Here is a 27,565-nt window from a genome sequence, read left to right on the forward strand (position 1 = left end):
ATATGCTTGGCGGTGCCGCTGCTGCACCGCCAAGCATATTTGGAGTTTCCTCACCGCCACAGTTTTCACGGCTGTGAGGCTACCATAAAAACTGTGGCGTGAGGAAACAAAGGGGTCCCTGTAGCCTCAGGGCCATGCAATGCATACAGGGGGTACATGGTGTGACCCCCCTGTCTGCATGCACCCCCTTTTCTGCATGGCATGAACTGCACAGTCCCTGCCGTGCAGGAACGGGCTTTGGCACTCCCATTGCGGTGCCTTTTTAATAGGCATCGCTGTGGGAACGTCATTCGACCACCCGCCAGACCACGAGGTAACTCGTAATCTAGCGGCCGACTTGCAGTGAGGTTTGGCGATCTGGCAGTGGGGGCGTGGCGGCCCGCTCCCAAACTGCCAAACTCATAATCAGGCTCTATATCTGTTAACTGTTCTAGAAAGCCCTGAATGTCACCCCTTTTCAATGGTGGGGGTAAATAACAGCAGGCCTCAATCAAACATAACAAAAACTCTCTTTTCTGCTTGCTAGGTTGCTCTTAAGTCGGGCAGAGCTTTCTGATAATAAATACATTCCACCAAACTCTGTATTATGAATTACTGCATTAGTGAGCCCTTACTTTGAAGAAGAGAAATTTCCAAGAATTTCAACCACACATAACAAAACTATATTATTATGGAGGGATAGCAAATGATCTCTAAGATGACTGCTTCTCAGCGATGTTTTCACTAGTTTTTTGAGATGCAGAGAGGTTAACAAGCCACTGGCATCAGGTTTAGTCTCCACAACTCCATACTGCTGTCACCGCGAAAGTAAAAGGAAATCTCTCTCTTATCCATTGCTCGATAACTGCCCTACGCGGAGGAAGGTATGTCTGTGGAAGTGAAGGAGGGAATGAGACAGGCATGAACTACTCGAAAATAAGGCAAATTATTGTGAGTCATCCTGACATTGTTGATTCACCAAAGAAGGGACCAGTTAAAAAGTTACTAGAAAGATTATAAGAGAATGTAGGAGAAAGCAAGATAAAGTGAGTGCCTTGTTCCATTTATCAAAGGAGAGCCAGAAAAATATCTGTTAACTGGAGAGAGATTTGCCAATGCTGTGCTCGGAAAGGTCAAATGCACAGATCAATTGATAAGTTTTGTCCTGAGGCAGATCTGGTTGACATAAGCAGCCTAAATGACCATATGTTGGCTGAACCTCTGCACAAAAATGCACATTATTTAACCATGGAAGTGGGAACGGCAATTAACCTTCATCTAGGACAAAAGAAATAATACCAGGTAAGACCACAATGAAGAGTTTGGTGAAGTCTGAAAAACTGAATTAAATAAGAGCAGAGGAATTGAGTGACTAGGTGAAAATAGATACATAGGGGCCACATCACAAAAACATTTATGAGTACAGGAAGTAATACTACAAGAGTACTTTTTATGTACTCTTACACAATTTGTGAATCGGCCCTTACATGTCCAATGCCTTATTAGGGCATAAGAGAACAGAATCCTTTCTATGTGTACTATCTGTATATAAATATGGCACACATTTTCCCATATAAACCAATTTAGATATTTTGGGACTGATTCACAAAAGAATAAAAAGAATATGTAAACGTAGTACGTGAAAGAGTACTAAAGAGTACATATTCTTGCATGCCTTTGTGAACCTGTCCCATCATTATTTTAAAAGGAATGAAATGAGACATCCCTTCTAAGTAGACAGCTATGGTGTGAGGAGACGGAATGTCCTCTTCATATTGAACAATGATGGATTAGCATTTTGGCACTCTGCCTTTAAAAGTAAAAGACAATACAGAGTCTAAATCAACAGAGACAATAGAACATTAATTCGGTTGATATGTGATCATCCATAGTCCTGGGGAAGGTCACTCGGGGTCACTGGGGCTCACTCAGACTAATGGGTGAGTGGGTCTCCAAAATATGAGTTCAAGAGGGTTAGCAATATCAAAAGCATAACAGATTATTGAATCACTAGATGGCTTTAGGAAATCATAAGCAATCATTATGTGGTAGAGGTGTGTTTAGGGCGTCCCTTCCTAAAAGCGATTCCTTTTGGTATGTATTAACGTTTTGCAACCAAATCCTGATCTCAAAACAGTCATACTTTACCCCCTCCTCAAAGGATGTGGTAAGACATTTGCAAATTGGAAAGGGTCTCCAAAAGATACCTTTCCCTTTGAGAATGTTCAAAAAATATTTTTCAGAGTAGGCAGTGGTGCTAGGGGCCACTGCCTACTCTTCAAAACTGAAAGTTAAACAGTTATTGTTTTAATACATCACTTTTTCTTTAAAAAAAAACAAGTTGCATTAAAAAAGCTTTATTTAAAAGCAATCATAACCATGGTAGTCTAATGACTCAGCAGGCCTCCATCCATGTGGTAGCTGTTATTCTTAATGGAACTCAAATTGTAACCTGCCTCATTAATATTCATGAGGTAGTTCGATTTGCAACCCAGTAGGAATTGATCATTCAAAAATAAAACTTTCATACATTAAGAATAGCGATTAAAACTAAAGCACTTCGGAAATCGTTATTTGGAAATCACTATTCCAAACATCTGTACATTCGGCCCTATGATTCTAGAAAGTCAAACTGAGACAGGAGGAATTTAAGCAGAGAGAAAGGCAGAAAACACAAGAATATTTGATATTCCATAAACAGCCCAGCTGCCAAGTATTTTTCGCTGCTTCATCAAAATAGTTGCAGATACTGGGCAATGAGAGAGATTTATCATACTTTGGACTCCATAGAGGGCATCATTGGTCCATTCTAGAGCCACCTCCAAACTTCATTACTCAGGCACCTTTGTTAACATTCCACTTGTTTAAAGACACTTTTTGTTTTTTTAACAAGTAACAGCAACAAAAAAGGTGATGTCTGATGATTAACAATAGTGTCTTTAATTTCCACTTAAACATGCAAAAGAAATAAAGATTTGACCTCCTAGTCAAGAAAAAAGCAAAAATACACATCTACAAATTGGCAGAAAAAAACGAAATTCACATGCAAAAAGAGTCATGGAATTCTACTCAACTTAAAGGAGTGCAAAACATTTTTGATAAATTGTTCTGAGAATTACATAACATAGCTGGTGTGCCATCTTAAGTTTGATGAGCACGATAAACCACTAAATGAAGACTCAGTGACCCAGAACCAAACATCTCTTGTTAGGCTGTAAGGCCAGAGAACTACATTTCCACAGTACAATTGAGACAAAACTTAATCATTTAGGGTACAGCAGATATTGAAAGTAGTTTCTTTGAGAAGGGTAAGGAGGGCAAGGCATCAACATATTCATTGTAAGGGCTTCTCCCCATAAATAATTTTCAACTTTTGCTAGGACTGTTTGTTAGAAATAGTACATCTGGATACCTAAATTTAGTAAAATTAAAGAATCATGTCAAAGAAAGTGTTTGAATTTGCAAAAGAAATTATTGTGTACAACTAGCCCAGAAAGCACTTCACTGCTTGGCACTGGAGATGATGATTAAATCAAATAACGTGTTCTTTTTGCGTATAGCTCAGTGGAAAAAAATGATGAGAGCCTACAACATTTTTCCCTTGCTATAAGTTGAACTAAAACCTTTTTTGGGCATCCACTCACCTTATCAACCAACAAATATCTAAGCGTCAAAAATAGGGGAGTGGATGTTCGAAGTTTAGGTCTGCAAGTTCTCAAATGTAATAATTTTTGCCTACAGCAAAACTCAACTAATTATGCTTCAGGAGATTTCCAAAACCCTATCTATTCAAGATAGCCATCAATTGATGACTTGTGACTTTTAGAGAAGCAACCTTGGAATAGCAAACAGGGGATAACACCAGACATACAGTTGGACTCTGATCAATCCCAACCATTACTCACAAACCCTGTGACGGACTACTGAGGTGATATGTATGACCTTCAAAAGTGCTAAATACATAAATGATAAAAAGTGCAAAACATTTGGATAAGATTAGAATGTTTGAAGAAAAGATGTAGGGTGCTTTGTTTGTTAGTGATAAAATGTAGTGTTAAAAAAGTTATGTTTTGTGTGTTCTTGATGGGGGAGGCAGCAGACATTTACATCCTTAGAGCTCCACTAAGCCGCCTTTTCTTTTCTTATCTGCAGTGGCTTTGTGTGAAAAAACATTTGTGTCAGATGTCTGCTGTATAATATTATCTCATTATCTGGCTTATCGTGTCATAGATTATGGGGTATTATAAAATATAACATTTCTCACTGATACATTATGATCTCCTTAATGAAATATAGCATATAAAATAGAGAAACATATTAAATATAGCTAAATACTCAATGGCTTGCAGGTTTATTAAAATGATCACATTCCTATTGAATTTGGTCTGTTGCCTCTAAAATCATGTTATAAAATATGCATGAGAGAAATCTCTGCGTAGAGTAATCCTTGGTAGAACTTCCAGCGACCCTGTTAAAATCTTACAATTAATGAATGTTACGCTCTTTAGATTTCTATCATGGACTAGATGCCAGTCTCTTGTAAATTCTATGTGGATTAGCTGCAATTTCTTTGCACATTAGAACACTCATCCAACACTGATTCCTTTGTTTTATATCTTGTCGTGATCGCGAGTTTCGAAGACTGACAATGCCACCCATTTTATACTGATGACCAGTGGGCATTAACCTGAGGGATGAAACATTGAGGAATAACCCCATTGGCCTAAAGAGATGATTTAAAACTTTGAGTGTATTATATACATTGTCCTTTAAGCTCACACATCACGTAAATGGTATTCAGCGGAGCCCATATAACGTGAATAAATAGTGCATTAAAATGTTAAAATACATTGAGTAAACATTTAATTTCTTAGCTTTACATTTATAAATCAATGTGTATGGATTTTTCTTCAATTGAAAACAACGATTTTAAAAGATCAAATTCTTTCAGAGCTACGGCCCCTCGGTTTCGCATGATTTCACTCAATTGATAAACATTCAGTCTTCAAACATTGCCCTGAAAATTATCGTTTTTACAACTTTGATCTACTTTGCCTATGTCATCTCCTTCAGTAGAGACTCACATTGATTTTTGGGTATTGTAGTCTTCATTTAGACTCTTTGATTATTAATGTTTCTTTACAACCCTCCAGTGGGTTTCCAATCAATAATATTCAGTCTCTGAATTATCTCAGATTCACGACAGTCATGTCACGATAATTAATTCCATAGTATATCCTGTTTCTTATTTAAGCCCTCCAGTGGGCAGTCAAACTGAATTCTAGATATCATCTTCATAATGTAGACTTTATTATTTCTTATTTGTTATTTGTTTACAACCTTTCAGTGGGTTAATTGTATTTGTTGAAGGGGTCCCTTTATCACAAATTAATTCCATATCTACTTATATTTTCTTTACAGTTTGCCGCTCCGATATAGGCTGATGGCACGTCTGTGATGTTATGCTGTAGCGTGTAGATAAAGTGCAGAGTTATTGTCTGCTAAAGTGATACTAAAGAAGGCTAAAATTGTCAAAATACCGTTGCATTGTTCTTGATGAACTATTTTCTTTTTTATTTCTCCATCCGATTGCATTATTGGTAAGCAATATGATTTCAATATGGCTCAATTTTACTTGTCCTGTTTTTTCTTTTTTCTTCGAGTGTCATTATTTCTACTCACGTTATTTTAAATTTGAATATTCTTTCCTCAAGTGGTTTACATATATAACTCAATTTCAAGATTTATTGCTTATCTCAGTTTCAAGATGTCCAAAGTATGGATTTTTCATACTCGAATTTGATTGAGCCTCATAATTGCAGTAAGGCTCAGGGAGGGGGGCTGCCTGGCCTCCATCACCTTTTTAATTATATTTGGCTTCGGAGGGTGGTGTCCCCAGGTCTAATAATGCTCAGGGAGGAGTGCTGCCATTAGATCCCTCCCCTTAGATTCTGGCCCTGGGTGATGGGGTCTGTGGGGCCCAAAATGGCTTGGGGAGGAGGGTCATGCAGTCCCTTCCATTTTTATTATTGTATTTGACCCCAGGGGATGTGGTCCCCGGGACTTGCAAAGGCTCAGGGAGGGCAGCTGCACACCTGCCTCCCCTGTTTAATTGCATTTGACCCAAGGATATGGGGGGTTGTGTGGGTTGGCAGCCTTCTGGGGGCTTGGCCACATGGCCTGATGGCAGACCAAACCCGGTGATCAACCCCCACTGTGCATGGCCAAAGGCTTAGAGCAGCATTTGGTTGGCTGCCTGGGGGAGTTGGAAGCAGGGCTTGGCAGCACCACATGCCCTGTGGCTAACACTATGCCGCCAGCAACAAAAGTCTGTGTGCAGCTTGAGGTTGACTGCCTCCGGTTGGGTTGGCCTGATGTCATTTGAGATATGATCAGTGATGTCATAAATGGTGTCATAGAACATGTCATGAGTGATATAATAAGTGAGTCATAGGCAGTGCTTGGCGGGGTCACAAGTTATAGTTAGCTCTTCTAACTATAACTGATGAATTTCTCTGTTGCTTTTTTAGTTCATATCATTAATGTTGTCACTCACATATTCACCTAACTAAAATGTTACTTTAACCTTTGTTTTTTCAGTGAATTTCTAAGTTTAAAAAAATATATATTTTTATAACACCTAACTATAAGGTTACTTTAACCTCTATTTTTTTCAATGAATATATATATGCATGAAGAATTTGATGACCATCTAGAGGAATGAGGCTGAAGGCCGAGTTCCTTTATAGAGTAAGTAACTCCAATTATCATGTACCATAGGGTGTATTTTGTACCATATAATACATAGCCACACCATTCCCTTTACCACAAACCACTTAAATCATTGGTGCATAGCTCTTACCTATGAAAGAGAGAGCATGTTTGCAAATATGAAGGATAAAAATAGGATTTCTAGTGCAAAATTAAACACATAAAAAGTTGTTAGATATTTGTTGCAAAAAGATTTTAGAATCAGTTTAATATAAGTCAGTTTTTATTTTAAAAAAAAGCTCAGAATAAGTAGAAACATGCAGGAAGATCTGTTGAGTGCAAAAAATAAACATGTTGCCATAATATCTTCTTTGTGCTTGTCACTGTAAGGTAGAAAAACAGAGTAGAAAAATGAAAAGTAGCATTTCCTACTCCGTCCTTTAAACAGATACTTTGATTGTTCTTAGAGATCTGACCTTCCTTTCACCTCGGCTGCTGGTGACGTACTGGCTTAGGTGCAGGCGGGGCTGGGCTGAGCTGGGTAGAGCAGGGGAAGGAGTTGTGGGCATAATCTAAGTGCGCATGACCGTTTGGCCATCCATCTTCGGCCGGCCTAACAGTCATGCGCACTTAGCATACTCTCCACCCAGCTGTATCGCACAGCATGGGTGGAGCACATGCACAGACTCCCAATCCCAGTCTCAGCACCAAACCAAGGCGCTCACCCCAATCACGACACTGTTGTCATGCTGATGGTGTGGCTTCTTGTTTTCACACGAAAGTTAATGTTCTGCCATTTGACAAATATGCAAACAATGTGGGAAGGAGAACCATTTTGTAATGGTTTGCAAGGCCAAGAAAAAGTAAGTGCATCACAGTGCGAAGACAAAATGATCGCCCAAACTTTCCAAAAACAACATTCTACGCTGCCCACCAGGCCAAGCGACACCACCGGGTGAGGCAAATCAAGCCCAAACTAAGTCAATCGACCTCTAAAGCTTCGTCAAAAAGCTCTTCAGTATCAACATCAAGTGAAAGTGAAGATGATTCATGTTCATGTTTACCTCAGAAAACCGTGTACTTGTCAGAATGGCCGCATGTGAAAAAAATGCAAGTCAAAGAAAGGTCAACAAGAAAAAGGACCAAAGTCATTTAAACTTTGTCCTAAAATTACATTAAAGGTAAACAATTGTTCCATACCCATTATTATAGACAGTGGTGCATCGATTAACATTATGCCTGAGGAGAAATAAAATTAACTGTCTCTATCACCCTGGCTTATGCTGTCATAAACTAAAGTGTAAATATGGGCAGCATCGAGGCCATTAAAGAGTCAAGGTTCATTCGTAGTCTCAATGTAACACAAGAAGACAAAAGTACAAGCACCTATTCACGTACTTCAAGGTACTGCGTCAAGCGCTTGTTTACTAAGTTTTAGCACAGCTGCTATGGGAAGACTGATATCGGTGCACTACAAAATGAATGCTCATCATGAAATAGTAGATCAGTTCCTTTCTTTGTTTCATGGATTAGGAACACTTAAGACTGTGAAAGTACAATTGATTATTAATGAGGACGTACGTCCTGTTGCTCAAAGACACAGACAAATTGCATTTTATTTACAAGAAGGTGTTGAGAAAGAGCTTGAATCCTTACTCAAACATGATATAATTGAGCGTTCTTCTGGTCCAACACCATGGGTTTCACCTATAGTGCCCAAAAAAGACAGTGAAGGAGCTGTACGCATTGGTGTTAATATGCGTCAAGCTAACAAGGCAATTGAAAGAGAACAACATCCAGGTTCACACATTGCCTACATAATCACACAATTGAATAGTGCAAAGGTCTTCTCTCGCCTTGATTTGAACAGAGGATATCATCAGTTGGAACTCTAGGAGAATTGTTTCACTTCATTGGTCACATGAATGCGAGCAAAGTTTTAGGAAAATAGAGGGGATCTGGTGCTCCAGGGCTTTGACTGGTCTCAGTCGCGATCAGACCGCATTGCGTTATACGCGGACGACGTCCTATTTTTCATGACAGACCCCTGGTATTCTGGGTCCCGTATATTGGAAATTCTCAGGGTGTGTGGGGAAACTCCAGGGTTACACACAAACCCTGCAAAATCTGTGCTGTTTCCTGTGTGCAGTCATCAGGGTCGTGATGCTTGGCCTTCGCAGCTGTCCCGGGCGACGGACGGCTCTAAATATCTTGGTGTGTTTGTATCCCCATGCCCCCACAGTGTCCTGGGCACATAATATTACTCAATTATTGGCTAGTCTCAATAGTGAAACAGCAATATGGTCCTCCCTCCCTTTGTCCTTATATGGGCGCTCGGCCATCTTTAAGATGGTGTCGCTGCCCCGGATCTTGTATCGCCTCCAAAACTTCCCTTATCCTATGCCGGGCTCTTGGTTCGCACAGATGGATGCCATACAGAATAAATTTCTCTGGAACGGTGGAGCGGTGAGAGTTGCTCTCCGCACATGTGCACAATCCACTTTCTGCGGAGGGTTCGCGGCAGCAGATATCTATTCTTATTATGTGGCATCCCACATACTCGTGGTGAATGAATGGTGGTATAACTCTCCCACAGACCCGGCATATGCGATTGAACATGCGGCAATAGAACGATCTCCTCTCCTCCACCTCCTTTATAGTGCCACAAGCCTCGATTTTATGCCTCCCGCCGGGAAAGTCATGATACAGCTGTGGCGGGCCAAGGTTCGACAGATGGGCTGGAATGGGAAGCTTACCCAGGCAACCCCACTCTGGCAGGGCACATACCTCCGCCCTGTGGTAGCCCTGAGAGGGTTCCGTGGATGGGACTTAGTGTGAATTTCGACCCTGGGTGATGTGATGCGGGGTACTACGCTGAAATCCTTCAACCACTACAGGCGGGGTTCGACCAACACAAATCACAATTTTACAAATTTCTCCAACTTCGTCATGCACTCACTCCTTTGATCCTCACACTTGAGACCCTCACAGAATTCCACCCTCTGGAAGGCCGGCTACTCATGGGTGACCTTGGCCTCCATAAGATCAGGAAATATACCAGACCCTGACGACTCACACACCAACGACACTCGACAAGACGCATATGGCGTGGCAGGCCGATATCCCAGTCCTGACGGACGATGACTGGGCTGAAGCTATCGCCAGCCCACGGGGCGCGGCGGTCTCCACACGATACCGCCTGATACAGTTTAAATACCTACACCGGGCCTATTACACACAGATCAGACTCTAGCGGTTGGGTGTTATCCAGTCCCCCACATGTTTGCGGTGTGACCAGGAAGAGGGGACATTCTTGCACACAGTCTGAAGTTGTACAGCGTTGCAACCCTTTTGGAGTAGAATTAGGTCCTGTCTTAGCGAGGTGTTTTCATGGGAGTTTCCGCTTGACCCGTGCCGCTTGTCATTTTTGATGCAGGAATGTCCAAATATTTTGATAAAATCTGTCTAGATTAATAAACTAGATGTAGAGTTAATTAGTGTGCTCTTGACCAAAGTTATTTCCTTATCTCTCCCTTTTGTACCATTTTTTGTTTGCACTTTATTGTTCCTTACCCAGGTATTAAAAGGGTCAATTGGGTATAACCCTGTTGTTTACCAGATGGCTTCCTCCTGCACAGCACTGACGACATCAGGGGTAATAAGTATAAGCAGCATTTATTGTTTTTAGCTCTCACTATCGCCAAGAGGGACATTGCACAGTTATGGAAGGCAACATCTCCCCCAACCCTGGGCAAATGGAAGACAGAACTTGATAGATGTATGGGGGCTGAGATTGCAGTATTCCTAGCACGTGGATGCCCTGCAAAACATCTGAAAATATGGACCCGTTGGGCGTCATACCTGGGAATCGAGCTTCCCCCTCTGCCACCCACGGACCCGGCCTGGCCCGTATTGTCTGTCACCAGATCCCTATAAAAATATGATTTGTAGTCATGTATCAAGATCAAAAACTGTCTGCAGTTTGTTACATTTGCATCACCGGCATGTTTGGCCGGTATTGAAAATTGGTAAAATTGCTGGAATTTTCGTGATAATAATCCTTTTTCTCCTACAGCACACTGTAGGGCTGTCGCCCGACCCTTTATCGAAAAAGCAAATAAAATATGTTGTTAAAAAAAAGGTTTTAAGAAAATAAAACAGGCTATTGAAAATGCCACTGAAATGGCACAATTAAATCCAAAGCTTCATACAGAGGTTGTTGTTGACGCTAGCCGAGTTGAGTTAGGCAGGATCCTTGCCCAGATTCTCAGGCACATTGTGGCATATGCAAGCAGAAGTTTATCCCAAACTGAACATGCCTATTCACAACCTGAGAATGTAAGTTTAGCAGTGGTGTGGGCTTGTGAACCCTCCCACATGTTTATATGGAAGGCCTTTCATGCATGGGACAGATCATCAATCATTGATGACCATCTTTGGCATTCCAAAGGTCAAAATGCTTCCTCGCATTAAACGATGGGGTGTACGACTACAAGAATACAGCTACATAATTGTGCACCATCCAGGGACAGATCAAAACCCTGCTGACTACTGATGACGAGTGCCAGTACAGTGTCATGTCACCTCTCCCAAAACGGCTGAAGTCTATATAAATGTCATTGTGAGATCAAACGCACCTGCTGCAATTTCATTGGAACAAAGTGCCACTGCCACAAACCAAGAAAGGAACATGCTGAAGCTAAAGGACATTATTTCACATTAGTCTTGGAACCAGCAAACTCGACCTCTGCCAGTGACAGGGAATACCAGAAATTCAAAAACATCAAAGATGAACTGTCTGTTACTCATCAAGGTATTTTCTTATGAGGTTCGAGAATTGTTATTCCAGAGAGTCTGCGACAACAGACAATTGATGTGGCCCATTTCGGACATCATGGAATCATTGCCACAAAACGAGCTCTCCGAGACAAAGTCTTTTTCCAGTATCTTGATGAACAAGCTGAAAGATATGAAATCCTGTCATCTATGCAATTGCTTATCATCGAAAACCATTCAACACACCATAAACATGTCTGAGTTGCCAAAACATGTATGGGAAAGAATTGTTGTTGACTTCCTTGGTCTTCTTGACAATGGACATCACCTGATGGCGATTATTGATAAATACTCCTATTTTCCATTGGTAGAAGTTCTCTCATCTATTACTCAAGAAAGAGTCATCAAGATTTTAGATGGCATCTTCGCAACATGGGGTGTTCCTTCGATCCTAAAATCTGGGAATGGCCCACCTTTCGACAGTCAAGAATTCAGAGACTTTCTCAGCCATCTTAATGTGAATCATCAGAAAATGACACCTCTTTGGCCACAGGGCAAGGGTCAAACGTTTTATGAGTACACTCAAGAAAGCTTTCCAGCTTGCTGTGTTAGAAAAACTCAACCTTAAAACAGTCTTACATTCCACTCTTAGAGCTTACTGTTCGACCCCTCATTCAACAACAGGTAAAAGCCCTGCTACATTAATGTTTGGGAGAGCCATGACGACCAAGTTACCTCAATGGACCAACAAAAGATCTATCAATGAGAATGAAATTTTGTAAAACAGACTTGGATCGGAAGCAGAAAGTAAAAGCATACATAGACAAGTGCATTTGTGCTAAGGACATTACTTTTATCAAAGGAGATCAAGTGCTTGTCCATCAGCCAAAGAAAGGCAAATCCGATGCTCCTTTTGATGCTGAGCCATTTCATGTTGTGACTAGTAAAGGACACATGGTGACTGCCCAACATCCTGGAAAGTCCATTACGCGAGACTCCTCACACTTTCGACTCTTAGCTCATCACTTGTCAGTTCCTGATGTCACTGCAGAGACTGGTTCTGAAAAGACTATTGAGTACTCCCTGACGGCTCTTGTCCCTTCATCACAATCACAGTTCATGGGCACTTCTCCTGTCATTTCCCAGTTTCCGAAGACACGATCAGGACATGTGATTAGAGCTTCACGTAAACTCATTGAAGGATTACAATTATATATATTTGTCAAAGAAATTTTATTTTTCATTTAACAGAGGTGGAGAAGTAGTGTTGTGTAAGTTAGCAATGACGGAACCCTTTTAGCTCCTGACGTACTCTGTAGATCTATGACGTAAGTGTTCGAATGTAGTGAAGTGAATACAGGGTTAGCATGTTGAGTTATTGGTTACACGCAGAAGAATGAAGACGTGTAATACCAAGCTGTGTGTGTGGCGTAGTCATTGGTGGGTACCAAGGCTTGGGAGGGGGTGGGGGGACACTACACCGTCATGCCATTCTTTTCTACTTACAAGGCCAGCGCTCTAAGATAATAGTCTGCTTGGCAAAGTTAATCGCCTATGCCGAGAAACTGCTCAAATGAGGATCCTAAAACACTGACACTTAGGCGCGTGCATAAAAAGCACATACACCTAGATGTACACCTTGTTGCATGCTTTAGTTCTTTCAAGCACTTACCATTCTAATTGTGTGGCCCTGCTCCACTTTGGATAATCTCCACAACAGTCTAATGGCAGCGTGAACAATCAGATGGCAGACTAGCCACTGATCATCCTGAATTCACTTGAGTGCACATTAAACAGTCAGCCCATATCTGAATGTATTTTTCAACCAAACTAAGATCCACAGTGGGGTCTGTGTGGCGCAAGCTGTGTTGCACTTTCATCACTTGCCACTTTAATTACCTGTCACCTCATCAGTGTTTTGTCGCTGCAGCTGCTACCGCTGGGTATTATGTGCATGCCTCGCCGCACTCTTCAAGAATTTATGTTTTAAGCTTTTCCTGTTACACTACTAAAGAACTTTCATTGCAACAGCACAACGGAGATGGGCATACCCTTGAAGAATTGATTTTTTTAGTTTGTGGCGTTGTGCTATTAAGAACTCTTGTTGCAACAGCACAATGGAAATCTGTGTTCACTGGTAGGCATAATTAGTTGACCCTAGACTCTTCGGTGCTCTCAGACAATTTTTACATCCTAAAAGAGACATGATCAAACATACTTTTAAAAACGTACTTTGACTTGGTGCATGGCCTATTATTTTTTGCTTTTATCACTTACTTTTTGCTTTTATCACTCTATTTGCTTATGTTTTTATGTATACTATTTGTATCATGTAAGGTTTTAATTAACTGCACCACTATTAACAAATTCTTTCATTCATTCAATAAAGTTGTTCAAAAGAAAGAAAAAGGAGAAAACGACCTAAACCACATGGTATTAAAAACAAAACATCAAAAGCCTCAATTGGAAAACGTATGTTCGTGAATGCTCTTCCAAGAACTGATTTTACAACGATTGGTGTTGCAGGATTATGCGCTCTCTAATGCTGCCAGTTATGATGCGAAGGCTACGTCAACAAAGACTCACACATCGACGATTCTGCAATCAACATTGAGTTTGGAATGTTATGTAATGGTTTCTGTATTCTTGCAAGAATGTGGCCATGATTTGGAATAGTATAATAAAGTAACAATGGTTCTGTCAGGTGAAAAAAGGATCTTTAAACAACTGCACAAGTCATGCGTTATTCATAGTATGCAATCAGTCATAAGCAGCACACAAACAAAGACATGTGGGGTATTATAAGATTTTTTATATAAATTGTGTCATTCATATATATATACCCAGAAACATTTTGAAAGGCCGTCAAAGTACACAGTGAAATACAGTTTGTGACAAGTGGTGCTCAGTGACATAGTGCGTGATATGTACAAAGTGATTGGGAAGAGATTTTTAAAAAGTCGGGAGGCCAGAGGGCAAATATTTATAGTAGATCTGCGAACTGAGTCAATTAGTTTTACTCAGACTCTCGCAACTGGTCCAGGGGATAGTGTTGACGTTTCAACCCAAATTCTGCACTACTGGGTGATCAGTGTGGGTCTTCATCAGGACAGGGACAGGGGGTGACAGCCTAGAAGACAGTTATTCTGGGCAACTCAAAATGAAATTCTGTGAGAGCGTAGGTATCTTGCACAGTAACCTCCCTCTTAGAGGTGTATAGAATTCTCAGGACGTCTGATGCAGTTCTCAAATTAGAGTCTTTAGCGCGATGTGCTTCAAACATTCGTTCAATTACTTCTGTTTAACATCTCCGTTAAGAGTCAACAGATGAACGGTTGATCATGGGCAGCAGGCGTGAGTCCCTGAGGGAGAGCACGGACTCTGATCTGCGTTACAGAATCGTGTACAGTGTCCTTATCAAGGTGGCACTGGAAGCACAATCAGGACTTTTTACCTGAAACATACAACGTTATTCACAGCTCTTCGCGAGACGGATATTTGTCTACATAGACTTTGGTTATATCATTGGATTTTACTCGCACTTTTACTTATGCCCTGACGAAGTTCATTCTGAACGAAACGCGTTGGCTGAGGCTTTGTTTGGACAATTAATTTAAAATAAAGATTTTTTGAGTACCAACTACTGACCACTTGGTGTAATGTATTGACAAGCAAATTGGTGGTGCACCGCCCCGAACCCCTTCCGAAATAATCGAAATAATGCCCTAAAAATGGTATATAATATGTAAAGATTGGTCATTCCTGCATCAACATTTCTTCATTCCAGTATTTATCACTGTTGTGACCTGCCGAAATGTTTCTTGTGATAAATGTGAAGGAATCGTCTAAACCGCACACTTGAATCACTTGATGCAACAGAATCACACAATTTGCTATTGTGTGCGCAGGGACCGTAATTTAATGAAGTAATCGTTGTAATCCAAGCCCCTAGGAGTAGTAATAATAAAATATTAACTGTGTAACCTGTCGCATTAAAGAGGCCTAAAACATTTCAAAAGGATCACATTTGTGTTTTTCTGCTGCTACTCGTTTTCGATATAGTGCCTCGTTCGTAGTTTTCTAGGCCTCTTTTTCGCTTTTGGGTGTCAGAGAGCCTAATGACGCATTGTCCCACTGAGGGTGCACCTACGAGGTTCTACATTTTCTACTCCAATCCATATGTGCGCTTCCTTCGTATGACGCCCTGGCCACAGTGTTTGCATTGCTCTGAGTATGCAATGAGTCCATACTTACCGGGTGGTCTGCATCCAGCTCAGACCCATACATTAATACTCGGTGCGAGCACTTGTCCAGTTCAGAGATCTTCCTGGGGAACCAGGGGACGCCGTCAAACTCTGTGAAAGACAGGGCGCACAAGCAACTCGTTAGCTGAGGGATCATCTTTTTCATTCCAGAAATGTATTTTTTAAAATCCGCAACGCTGCATAAAAATGCCTTGCCTTCCTCCTCCGGCCAGGCACTGCCAGCCGGGCTAACAGACAGGATGTTTGACTGGCATTTTAGCAACTGAACCAGTTCATTAAATTCTTTCTTGCTGCATTCAAAGTCCACAAAAATGTCCACTTCGGAATTTCTTCGCTTTGATTTTCGTGATTCAATCTGGACCATATTTACATGTTTTTGCTGCGGAAAGATGACAAATAACAGTCATTTAAATAAGATATGTCAACGCACGATTAAAAAAAAATCAAGCACATTCCAATGGCCAAGCAACTGTTACAGAAGTAAAGTAATTGTTAGGCTCCTTCACGTATTAATTTCAATCAAAACTGACAAAAAGCATAGCAGACGAGCTATTTTATTTACTCCCTAATTAATAAACAGGTAGAACAAACAAGGCTGGTGTAATTAACATGGTCACGAGATGGCGCTAGTGAGTTAAATAAGGGCTGAATATTATGTTGGAAGATTTTGTTTCAGTTTCTAGGTTATGCTAAGATTATAACAAATCCAATTTATACTTGTATTGGTATACTGTGAAATAACCAGTACATTCAACTAAACAAAATGAACATATATTCACAATTAAACCTCAGTTAATCACAGCAACACATATCCAAGTAAAGCCACTTGAATAAAAGAGAGTTTTTCAGCTAGCACATAAAATGTGAGCGAATCCTGTACTAACTACAGTGCTTCATAGATTATGGTTCGTAATATTTATTGTTTATCTTTTTTGCTCTTAAACTAACTTACAGTATTAAAAGCATTTTTAACTAGTCTTTTGCAACCAAAAAGTTAAAATAATTCATTTGGCATGGTGCAAACTGCTAATAAAAATAAAGCAAACCATAACAGCTTTGCGAGGCTTTCCAATAAAACTTTCTCATTATTTAATTGGTAATTTGCCCAGGTTATTTTAAGATAACACAGAAAGCGTGTAGTCGCAACGTTAACATCAGTAAATACACATCAACCTGAAGGGGAAACTGTTTGTCAAAAATCCTTTAAATGATGGTCTAAGGAATTGCAGTAAACCCGAGTAGAGTTGGGAGCAGTCAGCAATAAGTTACTCGAGGTCCTCGCTATGATCATGAAACAGGTGTCATTCGTCAACTGCCAGGCACAAATTGCGAGAGTTCCTGTATTTAGTAGTATTTAATTTAAGCCCTATATTTCAGAATTTCAGTGGATTTGACTTTACCTTTGTTAATAGATATAACTACTGACTACACCAAAGTTTTTGCACATTTTTGCTACCCCTTCTTGCAGTCGTTTGACTTGTCATCCTGAGGCCTGTCTGCAATTATCATGGGTTAATTCTTAACAATGGCAGAAGCCACAGGTACTGCGGTTCCTGTCAATGGAATAAAAGTTTGATGCACAGCTATGTCAAACATGACAGCTGCCCGTCAAACTTTTACAAAGTTTCTCATTTTTCTAAAACAAATTTCCAAAGAGGGAGTGGATGTTTTTTTTTTTTTTGTTGTTGAAAACTAATGACCTCCACACCATTGGAGTTTTCTCCCATAGCATGGGGGGCATTATATTTTTTTTTAGTGTCCTTCACAGCCAGGTTTTACCTGGCAGTGATGGACAGCAAAAAAAGCCATCCAGTCGAACAATCTAAATTGTGCATGCAATCGGGTGGCTAACCTCCCACGGCCTGTACTCTTTCAGGCTGTCAGAGGAGTATGCAGGCTCCATATCGACATACTTAAGGTCCGCCCTGCCCGGGCAAGCAGACTTGAGTTTCACTGTTGTGACGGAGTACCCTCTCTGCCAAACTCTAAACCAGCCCCTTATAATCAATTCATGAGAAACATTTAGTTGAAGTAATAGCACACTATGAAAAGCTGTGGTTTACACATCACAATAAAATAATGTGTAAATTACAAATTGTGCTGGAATTTGGTGAATGAGGCAATTTCGAAATTAAATATTTTGTTATATCATCAGCAATGGATTGGGGGAGTAAAAACTGCATTTCTACCTCAACCGGACAGTTTTTAATTTTTTTAAAGTATATATCAGAATCATTTCCTACTGATGATATGTGATTGAACATCGTATTTGCCTGAAGACATTTTGCCCACGCTTAACACCCTAAAATAACTTCAATAAAGAGTCATCAGTTAGCACTGATAGCATAGGGCTTGTTTCCAATGGAGCATGCGCGGATAGAAGCAAGCATTCACATTCTCTCCTGCCGCTTGTTGAATCATACAGGGAGCTACTAATTACCTGGAATAGACGGATAGTTTTGACCAGTCCTTCAATTTCATTTTTCAAAGAAAAGACAATCGCAGTCTTTTTATTTTCTGCAGCACTGTCTTTAGGTATGCCTTCTTCAATCGTAGCAGAATTGGCGATGTTAAACTGCAAAAAGTAGAGTTAAAAGACGAGATGTTAGACAGATTCGCAGAAATGTGTCTATAATGAATAATGTTTGATTGTCACACTTACGAAACATGTAGAGGGAAATTAACAGTAGGTGCAAGTAGCAAAATGTGCAAATGCATGATTCTAAAGGATACTTAAGGTTGAGACACAACATTTCTGAACCTTTATTATATATGTTCTTGAGCACATAATGGTCAGTGCTTGAACTCTGGTGTAATACCAGTGCATCCCTCTTTGACAGGTGGATTCAACCCAACATATTGCTTCTGGATGCTCCAATTATGGGTTGACACAGGCGAAAATGCACGTCATGTACAAGTTGTCACCTCTTGGCGGTTCAGCTGTGGTAGGCCCTGCTGAAGTATATTTACTTTTACCTTTGAGCAGGAGGAAAAAAACGTATTTGTTGACGTCTTAAAAAACACCATGAAGCACAAGCTACTTAGATTTAAGCTCTGTCCAGCTCAGACCAGAATCTACTGTCCCTAGCAGGTTACCATATGTTTAGAGAGAGCCAATGAAAATGCGGACCCTTGAAACACAATGCTGCACTGATCAAAGTCATCTTACAAAATGTGCCAAATCTTGATATAAATTAGGGATCTGTGCATTTCATGCTGTCAACAGAATCGGCAGACTACAATTTACACTGTTCAAATTTATTTTTATTGAAAGGCCTTTAATGATGCCCACACTTCTCAACACATTACTCAATAAAAGGATTTGCCATTTTAAAGGTAGGAATAATTTATCAGAATGTTGGCCCATCTTGAGGAAAGACATACGATAAAAGCAAGTGGAAAAACAACACAACAGGCATGGTGGATACATTAACAGTTAATCACATCATTTGTGGAATGCTGAGAGTGAGCAAAATCGAAAAGGCTAAAAGGCTGTCACAAACTATTATTTTCTGCTTGCATTCTTAGTTCAGTGGAAATGTGTATCATGAGCACCTGATTTAATTGTCTGCACCGTCAGAATTTGGGGTGCAGGTGCTAACAGTCTTATATTTTTGATTGGAAATCCACAATTTTTAGTCATAGCAATGTCAAAGAACACTACAATTCCCACAATCTTTAGGCAGGAAGCAATAACACAGAAGAAAGACACCAAAAATAGGTGTGGCTATACACACACTTCGGGGCATATTCTCAAGGATCTATCGCCGAGTTATCGGCACTTTAGCGCAGCCAAAGTCACGCTAAATTTATCACCCCATTCACAAGCTGGTGCTAACAGCCCATATCACCAGTTTTCCTGCAATAGCATCCTCAAAAAACATCGCCACGGATGAGACCGGCAACTATCGCTAATGAGATGCAGAGTAGGCGTTCCCGAGCAAAAAGCCGCGACAAAACCACACCTCAACATTCTCAACGACCAGCCAGATCGGCGATAAGATCACAAAACATGAGATAAGGCGCGTTAGCAGCAGGAAATTAACACCTACTCTGACCTGGTGCAAAGCTGGACGACAACCTGCAACATAAAGGGAGCCCAGCTCAGAGCCACACCTGAAGAACAACAGATGCCATGGAGCTACTCATCATGCAGCTCGGAGCCCCAACAAGGCCACAACACCCACGGCCACCACCCCCAGGACCTCCACCCCCCCGGACCACCACCACGCACCAGCCTCACAGACTTAACACCAGAGTATGTCATTACTCACTACAGGCTCAAAAGGACAACCATTCTCCGCATCCTGAACATCATTGCCCACAGGCTGACGGTACCAACACAGCAGACAACCAACATCCCTCAGCAGACAAAGCTGCTGTCTGTGCTGCACCTGTTGGCCTCTGGGACCTTCCAACCAACAACCGCCAGAGTTGGAGGAGTCTCACAGCCAGCCCTATCCAAGTTCCTCAAACCTGTCCTGGATGCCATCCTCAGCTTGGTACCCTAGTACCTATACTTTCTCCACACTGCGCAGGAACAACTGGAGACCAAGCAAGGCTTCTACGCCATAGCTGGATTTCCGCATGTGTTGGGGGCAATTGACTGCACACATGTCCTACTTGTGCCCCCTGACGATACCGCACACAAATACCGCAACAGAAAGCACACGCATTCCATCAATGTGCAGGCAAAAGTGGACCACTGGGGACTGTTCACCAATGTCGTCGCCATCTACCCAGGCAATATGCATGACTCCTACGTTTTCTGACAGTCCATCATCAACCAGCGCTTCCAGGATGGCACCTACAGAAATGCAGTGCTCATTGGTAAGTACCAAATGAACACACCACACACCTTCAATCCACAATCATGCAACTCACAACTCTGGCAATACACATGTTCCAAACCCACATACAACATGCCAAACAGCATGCCCACCCACCAGACACGACATCACAACTTACTGTGGCAACCTGGGCTAGCCATGTACATAAGCCACTAATGGCATGGCACATCAGCCACACACCAGCAGAATGTGGAGGTAGGTGGCAACCAGGCATGTACAAAGGAGGCAAGTGACCAATGAATGAGAATGCACACATTGCCAAGTGTGGCATGGATGTGCTTGACAGACTGCAGTATGCAGACCACAGACATATCCATGTCAACATATAATGCTGGTGTTGGTAGTGTTGTGGACAGTGGACGCAACCATGTCACCCCAGCAGTGGGGAAGATCACGGGAATGTAGCTTGTTACGTCCCCCCTGTAAGCGTGTGCGGAGTGGGCTTAGCCGGCGTACGCCAGGCTAGAGTAGGGGTGTGAATAAAAAGCACGTAGCCTTGGGCGTGGTTCTCTCCTGGAATGGCCAACATGTCTGCCAGGGTGGTGCCTCTCACCATGCCACGAGGCCGATGCCGTGTGCGGCGGTGCCTGCGATCCTATGCGCCTGCCGCAGCCCAGGCCGCTGCTCCCCGAACCAGTCTAGTCCGCCCCTGCGCATCCAGGCCTCACTGCTCACCTGCCGACACCGGCGTGTCTCCAAGGGTGCCCACCACGTGCCTGTGCTAGCTCCAAGTCTGAGGCCCGTGACCTCGGCAGCCTCCTCAGACCATCGCGGCCTCCGCGAGCAAGGTCCGCAGTACTCCTTTCCCGTTGACGCACTCCACCGGCATACTCAGCGGACAAGTAGGTTACACATTTGGAACTGAGTCTTGATTACACAATGGCAGAGTACATGTTCATTGCATCGTTTAAATCCCTATATTCCCTTATATGTGGTGCTACCAACTCTGTGCATAGCATTCCGAGCACACATGTCTGTGGGCCCTTGCGGACTTCTGCCTTAGGCCTATACACCGGTCCAGCAGGCCTCAGACAAATCCAATCCAGTCCGTCCCAGGCAGGACACGGCATCGTCGCAGGGTGCACACTCTGCTCTGGTGCCTCCACCTCCGTCAACCTGGAATCTTCTCCACATACCATTCCAACGCCGTGTATTAGAGATCCAGGAGGAGCTGACTGCACAGCGGTCGCCCCACACTGACCACTGCCCCTCCGGCACACACTGTGGTCGAGTAGGACACACAATTGGAACTGAGTCTTGATTTGTTCATTGCAGAGTTTATATCATTGTACAGGCCTCATTGCAGACTGCATCCCCTTCCTGCTCTGGTGCCACTTACTCTGTGCCACGGGAGTCATGGCCACTCTCCCGTTGAACATTGTTGGCGTCTGAGTCTATGGCCTGGGGGTTGTCTACATCATGTAGCTGATACTGACATGGTGGGGAAAAGGAGACAGGAACAGGCATTATGGAAGAGATGAATGCTACAGATTGCTTCTGCCCTCTGCATCATGCCCTGGATGGACACCTTCCACTGTCCCCCGTAACACTCCGCAACATTCTCCTTGGACATTAACGAGGACCCGCTCAGCTCTCGTGGCCCTATCTCAGTGCACCACAAGTCACAGTCCCTTGCGGGTGTGCCTGTCCTGGCCGCAGTGCATCCTAGGCCACTAACTCTGTGCAGCTCAAGTCATGGACCCTTGCGGTATGTACTTTGAACTTCTGATTGTCTGATCACTGTTGTAGTTGTTGCCAGCACCAACAAACCCTGAGGGGTTGCTTACACTAGCCAACACCCATCCAGCACAGGCGTCACTGGACATGTGACCCTGGCAATAAAAGGTGCCGGGCGCACGTGCCCGTAACCAGTTCCACAAATTATCTCATTGTGTCTGTGTGGTCATTATGTATGCATGAGGGCCCCAGGTCGTACCACATCACATTGTGCGGTGTACAGTGTGCGCAACCTTGTCACCTCAGGCAGTGGTGTAGACCTGGGACATGTGGCTGTGTCGGAACCCCTGTGAGCGTTAGTGAGTGGACCGGCGTACGGCTGTACGGCGTAGGGTGTATTCAACACGTGGCTCTGGGCGTGGTTGAGTTTAGGCCTTGACAAAGAGCTAACTGATGAGTGTGTCTCTGGTGCGGTGTCTGCGCCACCCGTCATGCATTGTGCAATGTTGCTATGTAGCATGCCCACGCAGTGCGGCAGAGGGGTACATGAGGGTGAGCAAGCCCGCTTGGGGCCCGGGATCATACATGCCAACTGTTGTGTGTGTCGCTATTTCCGCAGCATAAGCCGAAAGGTCTACCCTCAACCGCAGGGCAAGTTCAGCCAGGTATGTACTCTACATCTGTGTCCGCCCTGTCCTTACCATAGGCCTACACACACGTGGCTGCACACCTTCAGCGCACAACATCACTGTGTCATTGTCAGGGTTGTGGACATGCGCGGACGGGCATGACAATGGTGTGCCGTAGGGGTGCAAGTGATGCAACCGCGCTGCGCACACTAGTGAATAGGCTCGGGGGAGGGAGGAGCAGCAGTGAGGCTACGTACTACACATTGATGCCGCTCATTTGCAACAAGCAGTACATGTCATACAGGAATCACAAAGTCACACATATCACACACCAATGAACCAGTGAGCCTTCCAACACATCATGCGGAACCAACTGTTGACTTATGTCTCTCTGCACTGTCTCAGGTGATCAAGGATATTCACTCTGCGCTTAGATGATGACACCCCTCCGAGCCCCAAACAAACAGCCCCAGAGGCAGTAGAATGCCGCTCACAAACGCACCAGGGACATCTGGACATTTGGCGTGTTGAAGTTACGTTTCAGGTGCCTGGATGTCACAGGTGGAAGGCTCCTGTACACCCCAGACATCATGTGCAAGATGATCGTTGCATGTTGTGTGTTGCACAACATATGAGTACGCAACAAGGCACCATGGATACCAGTTCCAGAGGCACCGGACGATGATGATGAAGATGAGGCAGGTGGACCACACCCCACCACAGCAGCAGCAGGAATAGCCCGCAGGAACACAATCATTGCAAATTTCTTCAGATGAGCATGTCACATTGTGACAGTCCTTGGCAATCATGGGACAGTACAGAATAACCACAGGCACAGCATGTGCAAATAAATGCATTCCAAAATGACATTCACTAAGTGCATGTCACTCCTCTGTACGGGCACATCACTCAGACAAGTGTGAGTGCGACACGATTTTATGATGTGTTCATGGATAGTGGGTGTGTCACCTCTGTGCGGAGAGGCTGTTTGGGGTGTCACGTATTCGAACTGCCAGTCCTGTGTGTCACAGTTACTAGGGTATCTCACTCTTCGGCATTTCACATGTGTCCAAGGTCATTCCATTTTGGCTGCCATTTGTGACCTACAGGTGACAACAGGGCTACTTTTGGGGTCAGTTATGTACCACCATGATGCAGGGATGCCCCCTGTGACTCAAGTCCCACAACATGGGCAACATGTACGTAAGCGGGAGTCACTGCTCCTACATTCGTCCACGCTGTCATAATTGATTGATCATGGTAATGACACGTCTGTGTGCAGGAGAGGTTGCTTGTCCCTCTGCAATGTGGAGAGATGCGGTTTCACTGCATGTTCCATGCATGTGTCTGCATTGGCACGGCTTACATGCAGACTGCATGTCAATGTACATTGGACTGTGAGGAAATGCCTATAAGATGCGGGACAATGGTCATTTGTTCTACGTCACGGATGTGGCGTTGTGCTCGTACAATGTCATCTCACCGTTTTTGTTCTCTGCTTATATGGTGCATTTTCCCACATGACGCGTGGGAATTCCAGGCCTGTTGCTGGTTTTCGCATGGTTTTTGTATCGCTATTGACCTCATCGCCGCTTTTTTAACGTTCGTGTTTCGCATTTTTGCGGCGTCGCGTTGACATTATCGCGGACATTTGACGTGTTATCGTGAGACTATCGCATGGTGCCGCCGGCTTGGGAATACCACATTATTTTCCCACGATAGACTGCGATGTGAAGAGTTGCGTTAAGCTAAATTTGCGATGGTTATCGTTCTTGAGACTGTCCCCCTCCCTCTTTTCTTGCTGCTTGTGAGTTAAGCCAATGTTGAATCTGCATTCATTTATCATTTAAATTGGTTTATTGAGGCTTGTGTATTTAGTTTAAGCTAGGTTTGGCGTTTGCTATATTCTGATTATGTTGCACCACAAACTAGTAAAACATGCTGGTCTGCTTCATTTGTTTGTTTCTGTAGTGAGGTTAAAGTTTCTTGGGAAAATGGTAGGACAGTTCACTTCAGTGCATTGCTTTGCGGCCTCTGAGTAATAATAAAATATTTGGATAAAAATGTGGCTTGCACTGAAAATTTGCATTTTTTAAAGTGTCTATTTGAAACATATTTGCGCTTATTATTTTGTTTTAGGGGTTATGCTTATTGTGAGGGTTCAACTCCCTGTGAAATGCAAATTACAAATGTATTTCATTATGGAGAGAGACAGTAGTAATATTAACACACAGGCAGAGGCTACTGACGTCGGCAATTCAGCAGCAACAGGACTTGATTTCAAAGGAGGTGCAGGACTTGTGAAATGTTGCAAAGATCCCTGTGTGCTGCACGCAAGGGCTTTTGTCAGCAGCATTATCTTGTTGCAGAAAAATAACAAAATGTTACGAAAAGCAATAAATCTGGAGGATCAACACCTGTTTATTCTTTACCACCATTTCAAGATAGAGACAGTGGACAGTCTCAGCAAAATTATATTGGCTGACTGGATGATGTGTCTGGTTTTAAAAGATGCTCAACAGTGTCAATATTCCATCATCATAGAAAATATCTGCAGTTCCAGTGGCAGGATCAGGCCTTCAGATTCCTATCCCATCCATTCGGTCTATCCTCCGCTCCTTGGTGTTTCAGCAAGTTGATAAAGCGGATGGCTGCATCACTAATTTCGCAGGGCCTGAGGAAAATAATCTATCTGGATGATATGATTTTTCTAGGGCAGGAGAAATCTCTGTTGTTGAGAAAAGTTTAGATAGCAAGACAGTTAATTTATAATCTAGGATTATTGTCAATGAGAAGAATTCAGATCTGATTTAGATTGAGTTTTTGGGATATTTAGAGGACTCAGTGATACAGGTTCTGTTACTTCCAAATGTGAAATGAAAAGCAATCACAAGGGAGCTTTGCATGACACTGACACAGCAGCACATTCGTTGGTGCCAGTAAGCAAGACGGGTGGTTCTGCTCTCATCCTCAATTCGGTCCACTTTTTTACAGGGCTCGTCAACATTTAAAGATAAAACATCTAAGAAGAAGACTGAAATATTTAGAGATCATCCCATTAGATCAGGAGGTGAGGAAGAAATAGAATGGTGGTCAGGCCATGTGGACGACAGTAAGAGGAGGGCCATTTTTCTACACCCCATATAAAATTTTACAGTTAGATGCAACTCTTTGGTGTTGAAGTTCAAGATATGTCGGGTGCTCAACTGGAGGAAGAAGTCCAGCAAAGAGTAATTCATGCACATAAATTGTTTAGAGATTCTTGGGGTACATTTTACAAAATCACAAGCTGTACCAAGAATTCACATCCTGCTATAGAAGTGCTGTATTTTACCTTGCACCCTTTGTTGTGAGTGATAAGGTGTCTCAAACAATACATAACAGTTACTGAGGGATTGAGAGCTTCGGCCCCATAGTGATTGATAGCAATGTGTAAGTCCTCTACCAGGTAACCTCAACCACACTTACTATATGGGTTAGAGGGGTAATGTCCATAACAGGCATGGATGCAGGCCACTTTGGCACCCATTTTGTACCGGGGCTATTGCATCTAAAGTATTCTGGGCTACAGCCAGGTTGGAGGGTATTGTTGAGTCAGAGCAATGGTCAAAGGTCTCGACATTTAACGCTTTCACTTTTTATTGTAAACATTTACAGCATGCTGCAATGAATGTGGGGGCGATTGCAAATTCTCCTAGCTAATAATAAAAGAGAGTCCTGGTTTTATCAACGATAAAGGAGGCGAATATGTTCACACCACTACTATTTCCCACTCTATGTGGCATGATATTAATAGTTATTTGATTGTTTCTAGAGCCAATTTTGACTACGTAGACATCATTGCACTCAAAGCTTTCCCAGGATGAAAAGAAAATATATTTGGATGGAGAGTTCTTGATCTCAGGACTATGGACAAAGCTCACTGAACATCACGAAAAGAGGACATTGGAGTATAGCCACACTTATTTAAAATGTTTGGTGTCTTTCTTTTGAGTTTTTGCTTCAAGCCTAAATATACAGGATTGTGAGAATTGTAGTGTTCTTAGAATGTGCTATGAACAAACAGCAGGAAAAGACACAGCATAATATTTGCCTTCTTTGTCTTTAATAAAATCAGGACCCTCCTTCACTATTAACAAGGATAATTTGCAATGATGAGCTTTCAATGAACTGGGGAGTCCCTGACATCGCAAAGTTGCAATTTTTTTAAAACTTAGTGAAGTTGGATAATGGGGCCCAGAAAAAGGGCCTGAGCTACAGCAGAATCATGGCCACTACAGGGAAGGACCAGAAGCTCATCACTCCAAGAGAGGCCCTCTGGGAAAGATGGGAAAGATGGCATACTGCTGAACTGTTGCTGTGAGAGTTTCCTGCTGTACAGTGGCATGCCCAAGCAGCCTAACTAAGAATCATTTCCAAGAGGTTTGGCCTATGTAATTAAGAGCAGGGTTCACAACATGCCAGACTAACTGGCACAGCCAGTATTTGTTAGATATATGAATAACAACAATTATTTTGTTGTGAATAATTAGAACTGAAAATGTTTCAATTCTGAAAAAAATATGAGACTGTGAGTTAGGCATCACAAGGGTTGTTAAAAGAGTAGTGGCATTTGGAGTGTCTCAGGCACTCCAGTTCTCCCTTTCTCACCACTTCTCTTGTGCAGTCTCTCACTCTG

At 42.6% G+C, this 27,565-nt stretch overlaps 1 protein-coding gene across 1 annotated transcript in view; it reads right to left on the reverse strand.

Annotated features, from left to right (window-relative positions):
• The window catches only part of TPH2 (tryptophan hydroxylase 2), a 270,435-nt gene that overhangs the window by 216,999 nt on the left and 25,871 nt on the right, over positions 1–27,565 (reverse strand). Inside the window, exons 2-4 of the mRNA XM_085650683.1 lie at positions 18,172–18,306; positions 15,927–16,110; positions 15,721–15,821 (exon numbers count right to left, since the gene is read on the reverse strand). Coding sequence (XP_085506809.1) covers positions 15,721–15,821; positions 15,927–16,110; positions 18,172–18,306 — 420 coding nt within the window. The remainder of the gene's footprint in view (positions 1–15,720; positions 15,822–15,926; positions 16,111–18,171; positions 18,307–27,565) is intronic.

The sequence above is a fragment of the Triturus cristatus genome, chromosome 4_1 (genome assembly GCF_964204655.1).
Source record: "Triturus cristatus chromosome 4_1, aTriCri1.1, whole genome shotgun sequence".
In the NCBI taxonomy this organism is placed as follows: Eukaryota; Metazoa; Chordata; class Amphibia; order Caudata; family Salamandridae; genus Triturus; species Triturus cristatus.